Raw genomic sequence first — 11,340 nt, forward strand, 5'->3', positions numbered from 1 at the left:
TTGCCGGGGTACAATACACACACGCAGTCACACATGCAGTCAGACACAAGCAGGCACGTGCACACAAAATCATGCGCATGCAGTCAAACATGTAGTCATGTACTGTATATACAAGCAGACTTGCACATATAAGGGTCACAGAAATGTACACACACAGACACATATACAGACATATACAAAGACACATACAGGTCTAAACATATTTGAAGACATGCAGAAAAATACATATAAACAACCATATCACACATACATAAACACAATCATACATGCACACAGACGCACAGGGGGTACATTGGGAAGCAAGCACTCACCATCCCCCGGCTTGTCTCCGATCCCCATCCCCTGGCATGTCTCCAGTCCAGGTCCTCTCCAGTAGTAAGCATGCAGCAGTGCAAGCCGGGCGCCCACTGCGTGACGTAATTTCAGCAGACATGGCCGCGCACAGTGCCGTGTCTGCTATCTGCTGGGGGAGCGGCCAAGAGCTCCCCGGGCTGGGGCAGCGGCCAAGGGGCTGCTGGGGGAGCGGCCAAGGGCTTTCCCAGCCCAGTCTGCTGCCCCTGCGTGAAGTTGCAGGGGTATGTGTGCCACATCAGCGGCATGGCGGCAGCGCATAAAACATTGTAATGAGGGCAATCTGGTCATGGGCCCCCCGGAGCCCCGGGCGGTAGCCCAGATTGCCCTCACTATAATCCGCCTATGGTTATAAGTCATCAGAACAAGCTCATTATTTTTTTTTAGCCAAAAATACATGTACATATAATAAAAAAAAATTCTCCTGAAGGAGTTCAATAGCTAAGTGAGCTGATTAAGATTAGATAAAATGCCAGATAATTTTATTAGATTAAGGCAACAAAAAAAGACCATCACATTTAAAGTGTAATCCCATAGCTTTAATTCAGATGAGGGAAAATAATCCCTACGAGACAACTGCTAGTTGCCCAATATTAGGGGCAAAAATAATCCAAACTCAACAGTCCAACTCTAGCCACTAACTTATATGATATCTTTCAAGCAAATCATCCAGACCACTCTTTCAAAAAATTAATCATCATGACATCCTGTAGCAAAGAATTGTGTGTTATCACTGCTTTTCCAATAATTCAGTTTAGTTTGCTCTTAAAAGGTTGTTCCCATCTTCATATATGATTATTGTTGGATAGTGCTAAGAAATAAAGCAATTTTGCAATTTACTTCTTATTACAATTTTGAGCCATTCTTCAGATTTCAACACATTTTCTTTTGTTTACAGCTTGTTGCCTTGGAGACTGACCACTGCTAGACAGCGGAACATGTGCTGTGCTTACAAGCTCTTTTCTATTGAGCTTGTACAAACTGCTTTGAGTTTCGGGATTAAACTTAATATCTCAGAATGGCTGTAAATTTTAATAAGTAGTAAATTGCAAAAAGTGTTTATTTTTTACACCTATGAAGATTGGAATAACCCTTTAAAGGGTTCTTGAGCAGGGCCAGTACGATAGTTGTTTACCTATTGTCTTTCAAAAGGTGATAGAGTACTAATCTCATATGTGTAAATTAATCTACAGGGTTGGCCATTTATATGGATGCACCTAAATTAAATAGGAATGGTTGGTGATATCAACTTCCTGTTTGTGGCACATTAGTATGTGGGAGGGAGAAAACTTTTCCAGATGGCTGGTGACCATGGCGGCCATTTTGAAGTTGCCCATTTTGGATCCAACTTTATTTTTTTCAATGGGAAGAGGGTCATGTGACACATCCAACTTATTGAGAATTTCATAAGAAAAACAATGGTGTGCTTGGTTTTAACATAACTTTATTCTTTCATGAGTTTTTTACAAGTTTAGGACCACTTATAGAATGTGTTCAAAGTACTTACCCATTTTGCTGGATTGTCAATGCAACCCTCTTCTCCCACTCTTGACACACTGATAGCAACACCGCAGAAGAAATGCTAGCACAGGCTTCCAGAATCCGTTGTTTCAGATGCTGCACACCTTGTATCTTGATGGTATGGTGTGGTATATGGGGTACAAAGATAGTGGGGCCATTCTTCATCAATGGAAACCTCTGGATATCTGAAATTGCTACATGGTGATGTGTTGCCCTCTTTATGCACTAAAGATGGCACATTCCCTGAGTTTTTCCAACAAGATGGTGCACCACCACATTATGGGTATTCCTACATGAACAGTTTCCTGGAAAGTGGATAGGTCATCATGGGCCAGTTGAATGGCCACCAAGGTCTCCCGATCTAACCCCCTTAGACTTTTATCTTTGGGGTCATCTGAAGGCAATTGTCTGTGCTGTGAAGATACGAGATGCGCTGCATCTGAAACGGGAATTGGATGTTTCGCCCCCAGCAGCTCGACCCCAGCAGTTCGCCCCCAGCAATTCGCCCCCGGGTACATTTCGCCCCTGCAAATTTCGTCCCCAGCATTTGGCCCCCAGAATGTTTTTCCCCCGCACATTTTACCCCTGCACATATCGCCCCCAATTCGTCCCCGGATGTTTCGCCCCACGAAACATCCAGGGGCAAAATGTGCGGGGGCGAATCTTCCTGGGGGCGAAATGATAGGGGCGAAATGTGCGGGAGCGAAATATACCTGCGGGCGAACTTCTGGGGGCAAATTGCTGGGGGCGAAACTTCCTATAACCATCTGGAACAACGGATACTGGAAGCCTGTGCTAGCATTTCTTCTGCGGTGTTGCAGTCAGTGTGTCAAGAATGGGAGAAGATGGTTGCATTGACAATCCAACACAATGGGCAGCACTTTGAACACATTTTATAAGTGGTCATAAACTTGTAAAAAACTCATGAAAGAATAAAGTTACGTTAAAACCAAGCACACCATTGTTTTTCTTATGAAATTCTCAATAAGTTTGATATGTCATATGACCCTCTTCCCATTGAAAAAAATAAAGTTGGATCCAAAATGGCCGACTTCAAAATGGCCGCCATGGTCACCACCCATCTGGAAAAGTTTTCCCCTCCCATATACTAATGTGCCACAAACAGGAAATTAATATCATCAACCATTCCCATTTAATTTAGGTGTGTCCATATAAATGGCCCACCCTGTATAATGTATTGTATCTCTTTTATTAACATTGTGTAAAGTAAAAGGGAGGATAATATTAACATTAGTGATTTAGGTAAAATGCAACATGATCAGTTTCGGGAAGAGTTTTACTAGTTTACATAGAAATATTTTGAAATCCATTCAAATATGAGATGAAAGACTGACTTTGTGATGACCTAGAAATCCAGATGGGCTTAAGTCAGTTTCAGTTTGTCTGATTGGAAGTGTAATAAATATCTAAGCTTGACAAACAATTGGCTCACTGAAAATTCTCATTCCATTTTCTTTTTCTTCTTTACCCACAGGAATGTTTTTGGCCGATCTTATTGAGAAATATTTTGTATCACCCACCCTATTCAGGGTCATAAGACTCGCCAGAATAGGTCGTATCCTACGTCTTATTAAGGGAGCAAAGGGGATTCGTACTTTGCTTTTTGCATTGATGATGTCACTTCCTGCATTGTTCAACATAGGTTTATTGCTTTTCCTGGTTATGTTCATTTATGCCATTTTTGGAATGTCCAATTTTGCTTATGTGAAGAAAGAAAGTGGCATCGATGACATGTTCAACTTTGAAACTTTTGGCAACAGCATGATTTGTTTATTCATGATCACAACTTCCGCCGGGTGGGATGGACTGTTAGCGCCAATTCTTAATAGTAAAGCACCAGACTGTGACCCAAAAGCAGAACATCCAGGAAGTTCTGTCAAAGGTGATTGTGGTAACCCCTCTGTTGGGATTTTCTTTTTTGTAAGTTATATCATCATATCATTTTTAGTGGTGGTAAACATGTACATTGCTGTCATTTTGGAGAATTTTGGTGTTGCTACCGAGGAAAGCGCAGAACCTCTAGGGGAGGACGACTTTGAGATGTTCTATGAAGTTTGGGAAAAGTTTGATCCGGGTGCAACACAATTTATTCAATATGTTAAATTAACTGACTTTGCAGATGCACTGGATCCACCTCTTCGTATACCAAAACCAAATTATGTACAGCTTATTGCAATGGATCTTCCCATGGTAAGCGGTGACAGAATTCACTGCCTTGACGTCCTTTTCGCCTTTACAAAGCGTGTGTTGGGTGAAGGAGATGAAATGGATAATCTCAGACAACCGATGGAAGAAAGGTTTATGGCCTCCAACCCTTCCAAAGCCTCTTACGAACCAATCACGTCTACATTACGTAGAAAACAAGAGGAACAGTCTGCTGTTATTATCCAACGAGCTTTCCGAAGTTACCTTCTGAGGAAATCCTTAAAACGTGCTTCCTTTATGTACAATCAAGAGAAGGGAAAAGATGGAGATAGTTTAATAACACGGAAAGACATGTTGAGTGATCGACTCAATGGAAACTCCACCACAGATAAAGTAGATATCACTCCCTCCACTACTTCTCCCCCATCCTATGACAGTGTTACAAAACCTGACAAAGAAAAACACGAAAAAGACAAAATAGAGAAGGAAGACAGGGGGAAAGACATCAGGGAGCGTAAAAAGTAATTTTTAACGTGGCAAACTGTTTACAGCCTGTGAACATTCTTGATGTCAGCAGGACTCCTTTCAGAGATTTATGCCAAACTGACAGTTCTTAAAATTATGTACTTTTGGTCAGTGCCTACAATTTCGACAGTGACCCCCTGTCAGGATCGGACAACGAAGACTGCTCAACAACCTTGACTGGAGGTTACTGTTTTAACCACTTCACTGCTATAGAGGCTCGCAAAGGCATCACACGGATGCTTTGCTGGTCCCTGCGGAAGTAAAGGGGTTAATTTCCCAGCTGACACTGCTGAAGGGGATAGTCAAAATGGCTACTCAGACTGTCCGGAATGGGGACCATTTTGTGGGATACAAAAACCTATTGTTTTTTTTGTGTGTTGAACACTTTAGTAAACTACTTGTATCCACTGTTTGCATTTCAACTGCCATATTTGCCATATGTTTACAAGTTCTATGTTTATGGATTCATCATTTTTTTGAATTCATAGGTTCTCTACGATTATATGCGACTATTTTTGTAAATGGGTTTTATGTTGGGAAGGAGCTGATAATTACCACTTTAAAAAGGTATGAGGACCAGGTGTTCTTCAATATCTTTCTCTATTACATATATGAAGAAAACTGATTGCATGAAAGCATGCCAGGCTCATAGGTCATGCATGGGAAAAAAAATAAAATAAAAAAAAATAGCGATACAAAAAAAAAAATCATTATCAAGTGACACTTATTGTTGGGGTGCTTTAATTGTTCATGCCGTGTCACATCCGGAAAAAAAAAAAAATATGTGCCTGTTTTGTCCCTTTGAAATCCCACATCAGACGACAGATGGATTCAATTTTTATGCAACCACCAGTTACAGATCAGCGAGATTTCAGTGCCGGGAGGCATCGATGATCAATTTCAATAACAGATTTCTTTAACCAGTAGCACAGGTTGACCCCAAAAATTACAGTTTTTTAGGCTTTCTCCTGCATTGTTATGATTATTTTGGCCATCTTCAGCTTGTCAGCGAGGTTGACATTGTACAAGCCAATGGAAATGCCTATGTTATGGTATGTAAATAGTTCCTTTACTACGTTGGTGGATGTTTGAGCAAAAAAATAATGGTTTGGGCACAGTATTTATTGCATCAAATATGTACCACAATATGTGTAGTTTGCAAGCTTTTGGAAAAAAAAATATAGAAATATTCTGTACCAATATAAATAGTTTGGACGCTATCACAGGTGCATGTTTGTATTGCCAGGGCTGCTTATGATATTTTATTTCCCCACTGTCCAGCAGTATATTATGGAAAGCCATAAGTCAATGGTTCAGTAAGACAAATCTTTCAAAAGATCTAATTTCTTTATTAACCCTTTTTTTATTCTGCTCTGCAGTCTTCAAAGGGTTAAGCAATAGTTTGCAGCTATTTTCGTTTTTTTTTTCTTTTCCATTATTTTGTTATTCGTATTAAATCCAGATTTGATTGGACGTGTTGCAAACTGCATTAAAGGATACAGAGTTTTTAGGGGGGAAAAAAAAAAAAAAAAGAAGAATCTATAAATACTGTAAATATTCATTTAGCTTTATTTTTCAGCATTTTGTACATAAGAGAAGAGATTGAAAAAAAAAAAAAGACAAAAAAAAAAAAATATCCTAAACTTCAGGGGTTAATGTTGTGGTCACTTTTGTTACTTGCCCATGCTTAGCACTATTAAATTGGAGACCTTTGCAAATAAAAATGACAAAGAGAGTTGTAAATTTGATATTTTATTATAATTCCGTTTTTGTTTTGTTTTTTGGCTTTCTTTTCTTTTTCTTTCTTTTTTTTTTTTTTTTTAAGGGTGCACCCCCGCTGATTGCGGTAGTTAATGTGTAAAATCTGGGACCACAGCTCGCACAACGAAACCACATGTATATTGATGCCAGACGCAGCACCGGGCGAAACATTTTTACAGGAACTGTGAGAAATGCCTGCATCAGGGATTTAACTTTTTCAACACAGATTCCCTAGAAATGCTTGACCAGCAAGTTATTTCAGGAAGGGCTAGCTGAAAGGGTTAAATATATATATATATTTTTTTTATTTTCCATTCATTTACATAAGGCTTAGACATATTGTTGCTCTCTGGCAGCTGTCTTAAACAGCAAACGTTGGGCGTTGGTCATTTTGTGGGCAAATCTGGCATCCATGGAATTGTAGGCTACTGATTTCCTAGGTACTGCTTGATGTCACCTTTTCCACCAGTCTTACATGTGGTCGAATGAAGACCTATATAGATACCAATTGGTAAGAGGCACTTCTGTGATTGAGCACAACAAAAAAAACTCTTTTCCTGAGTGATATCTAAAGTGCCTAATGGATTTTGTAATCTACATTCTTTGAAATATCAGTTTAAGGAACTCTATTACCTAGTGGTGACATTATTAGCCAACATCGAAAGGATAGAATACACTATTACAATTACTGTTTTATAGCTTGAAATCATCTAAAATGTAATAAAAATGAAGCAACTTTGTACAGTAAAAAAAATTAACATTTTGAGTTTACAGCTCCCATGCAGACCTACAGATAAAATCTCTGCGGTCTGATCCTCTAGTCATGCTTCTTCCTGCTTGTACTTTAGTTCTTGCTTATATACACTCTTGAGCGATAAGCAGTGAACAGATGGAAGGGAGTATAACGTGATCTGACTACACTGGGTCTGTTTGTAGTCTGTAACCATAGAGACGTGAAAATCTTTTCATAAAAGCTGTAGACATAGGCAAAGTATCTTCTTTTTTATATTATACTTGGGGGTAATACAAAAAATTGGTTGCAAAGGTGGATATGCCCCTTAAGATTTCGAGGACTTGTCCTTCTCAGTTTTCAGCAGTTCTGAAGCCTAAACATTAACTAACTTACTGAGTGCATTCAACTAAATCAGTAATACAGTGAGAACTACCGGCAAATAGTTGTTTATGAACGCCTGCTGAAATTTTATACGCTCCTAGGGCCATGTTCACACGACCGTATTGTCGGTTGGAAAAAATTGACCAAGGTTATTCAATTGGGCTGTTCAGATGAACGTTTTATCCATTTTTTTCTGGATGAAAATTGGACACACTTGTGTGAACTTAGCCATAAGTAGATTTCCACTATTATGGAGAATTCCTTTAAGCCCACAAAATGTCCTTTGTACGCTTTAAGGTTTGCACCTTCCAGCATGCTTCATCGGTTAACTGGCTGGTACGGCATTCTCAGGATTGTAGTGGATCAGTCGCTGGTAAGCCACAAGTTGTATAGGCCTGGTTTACATTTCCTTTTTAGAGTCTAAATTACTCATTCTATTGTTCATGCTGCACTGGAATGTTTTAGCCAATATGTGGGATCCACATTCTTCATTTTTTTTTTTTCAAAAGAAAAAAAAAATGAATTTGCTTATGACACCATGTTCAACTTCAGTTCTGTTTTGGACACATGCAGACGTTTAATGTAGAATCCGTTGCTTTCCAGGAATAATGACTTGTAGTGTACTGTGAACTGCATGCAGGAAAATGCTATTACCTAAAATTACAGCTAACTACATTACAAACAAGCCAAAAGAATAAAGATTACATTTTGTATTGTATATTTGTGTTCTGCCTCTCTTTTATTATTTCATTTTTTATTTTATCTGGCATTTCATTGCACTATTATACTGTACATCAAGAATTATACAGACTGGGCAGTGATCCATGTAATTAGCTGTGTAGCCTCATTAATAATTCAGTCCCTGTTATTACTTTATAGAAATGTAGCAGTCAATGCATTAAAGGAATATTCCCATCTGACAAACTGATGGTGGATTACTAAAAGATGCCATCACTTTATGATCAACTTCTGCATGCCGATTCTGAGAATGTAGTGGCTGTGGCGCTGAAGTAGTGCTACAGCTCTTACACTTTTTCCTACACACTCGCACTCCAACCACCCTCACTGCAGGGGTAGTACGCATTTAAAGTATCACTCGATTTTTTTTATTATCCCATCCGTTAGCTATCAGCAATGTATGGTCAGCATATGCATTAAAATACTTACTGGTTGCTGTCATCTGCCGTTTCCAGCGCTGCTCCGGTGCTTCTCCTGCATAATCTGACGTGGCTCTTCCATGCTGGCTCACACAATGAACCATTAGTTTCTTTCCTAATGTAAGTCTATGATAATCTCATTCTGAGTCTCATATATTTACACTAAGAGAGTAACTTTTGGACCACAAAAAAATACTGCTGTAAACTGGCAAGATACAACTGTAATCCCATGATCCAGAAGTGTACTGGACCAGCACTGAAAACGGCAACTGATGATAAGAATTTTAATACACTAAACATAAATTACACATAGCTAACGGATGGGAAAATGTTAAAAAATTATACACTCAAGTGGTACTTTAAGTGAATGGGGTGGGTTCCAGTACCCTACATGTGTGACTGGGGTGCAGAGAAAAAGAGAGTAGGTGTCACAGCACTGAATCAGTGTTTTGGCTCTTTATTCTCAGGAGCAATGAGGGTCCAAGAGGTTAGAAGCAGACCCCACCACCGATCATTAAGTGTTGGCATATCCTAATAGCATACCATCATTTTTTAAGATGGGAATACCCCTTTAATATGGTCAAATCACAGTGTAAGTTGAATATTCTGGGTCTCAATGCAAAGTCAGGGCCCACACCTACTATATACCAATTATAAAACTATTATTCTTATGTTATACAGTTGACTTTGAACCCCAAGTGGCACCAGGACCCAGGAGCGACTGCTACCTCTAGCTACAGCCTTGCTGATTACTTGGATTGCTGGATATACAGTGGGGAAAATAAGTATTTGATACACTGCCAATTTTGCAAGTTTTCCCACCTACAAGCAATGGAGAGGTCTGAAATTTTTATCATAAGTACACTTCACCCGTGAGAGACAGAATCTTAAAAAAAATCCAGAAAATCCCATTGTATGATTTTTACATAATTAATTTGCATTTTATTGCATAAGTATTTCATACAATAGAAAAACAGAACTTAATATTTGGTACAGAAACCTTTGTTTGCAATTACAGAGGTAAGACGTTTCCTGTAGTTCTTGACCAAGTTTGCACACACTGCAACAGGGATTTTGGCCCACTTCTCCATACAGATCTTCTCCAGATTTTGCAGGTTTCGGGCTGTCGCCAGGCAACATTGAGTTTCAGCTCCCTCCAAAGATTTTCTATTGGATTCAGATCTGGAGACTGGCTAGGCCACTACTAGACCTTGAAATGCTTCTTACGGAGCCACTCCATAGTTGCCCTTGCTGTGTGTTTCGGGTTATTGTGATGCTGGAAGACCCAGCCAGGACCCATTCTCAATGCTCTTACTGAGAGAAGGAGGTTGTTGGCCAAAATCTTGCGAAACGTGACCCCAATCCATCCTCCCTTCAATACGGTGCAGTCGCCCTGTCTCCTTTGCAGAAAAGCACCCCCAAAGTATGATGTTTCCCTCACCATGCATGACGGTTGGGATGGTGTTCTTGGGGTTGTACTCATCCTTCTTCTTCCCCCAAACATGGCGAGTGGAGTTGATACCAAAAAGTTCTATTTTGGTCTGACCACATGACCTTCTCCCATGCCTCCTCTGGATCATCCAGATGGTCACTGGCGAACTTCAAACAGGCCTGGACATGTGCTGGCGTGAGCAGGGGGACCGTGTGTGCCCTGCAGGATTTTAATCCATGTAGGTGTAGTGTGTTACTAATGGTAATGTTTGAGACTGTGGTCCCAACTGTTATGTTCTGCAACTTAGAACTAAGGAATAGGAGGGAAAAGCTGACCCTGCACTGAGAGGCTGGGATGGGTGCCATATTCCTTGTGAATAGCCCCACTGACACTACTGCACTGAACTCAAACAAAGACCAGAAGGAAGGGGAAAGGGTGTCCCTAAAAGATCTAAGGACTGGGAGCAAAAACAGGAGACCTCCTCAAAGAAAAGTAAGTTGCAGAAACGAAGATAAAAGGAAACAAAACTGGTGGAACAAGAATTCCCACAATATCAATTCTCCTAAACACAAAGAACTAACAAGGCAACTTAGCCAGAGCACAAGCGAAACAACACTGATGTCCAGCGGGGAATGGGAGACAGGTGCTGAGTAATAAAGAGTGAGGAGATCACGTGACCAAGACACCCAGCACCAGAGGAAAAGACTAGAAGCCAGCAAACCACAAAAAGATGGCCGAAAAGTAAAACAACATAGATTCTAACACCAGCTCTCTTCAGGTCATTAAGCAGGTCCTCCCGTGTAGTTCTGGGCTGATTCCTGACATTTCTCAGAATCGTCCTTATCCCCCGAGGCGAGATCTTGCATTGAGCCCCAGACTGAGGAAGATTGACAGTCATCTTGTGTTTCTTCCATTTTCTAATAATTGTGCCAACAGTTGTTGCCTTCTCACTAACAGGTCTGTAAGGTGAACAAATACTTATTTCATGCAATTTAACTATTTTAAAATCATACAATGCGATTTTCTGTTTTTTATTTTTAGATTCTGTCTCTCACAGTTGACGTTTACCTACGATAAAATTTACAGACCTCTCCATTCTTTGTAGGTGGGAAAACTTGCAAAATCGGCAGTGTATCAAATACTTATTCTCCACACTCGACTTGGATCAGTTCCTTATTTCAGCAATGCTCTTCATTTGCTATAAAGCAATGGTATGGTATAATAAAGAGGCAGCTATCAGTATACCAATCAGTCTACATAGAGTTGCATAGTGCTACCTCTGTATTGCAACTTTTAGAATAAATCATAAGTGT

At 40.0% G+C, this 11,340-nt stretch overlaps 1 protein-coding gene across 9 annotated transcripts in view; it reads left to right on the top strand.

Moving 5' to 3' along the window:
• The window catches only part of LOC141161754 (sodium channel protein type 2 subunit alpha-like), a 254,893-nt gene extending 246,737 nt beyond the window's left edge, over positions 1–8,156 (top strand). For all 9 annotated transcript variants that reach the window (XM_073647029.1, XM_073647035.1, XM_073647030.1 and 6 more), the window contains one exon: positions 3,368–8,156. In XM_073647029.1, the coding sequence (XP_073503130.1) occupies positions 3,368–4,563 (1,196 nt within the window). In that variant the 3' untranslated portion in view covers positions 4,564–8,156. The remainder of the gene's footprint in view (positions 1–3,367) is intronic.
• The last annotated feature ends 3,184 nt before the right edge of the window (positions 8,157–11,340 follow it).

Source organism: Phyllobates terribilis, unplaced genomic scaffold (genome assembly GCF_046119375.1).
Source record: "Phyllobates terribilis strain yellow unplaced genomic scaffold, ASM4611937v1 Scaffold_9__5_contigs__length_417890890, whole genome shotgun sequence".
Lineage (NCBI taxonomy): Eukaryota > Metazoa > Chordata > Amphibia > Anura > Dendrobatidae > Phyllobates > Phyllobates terribilis.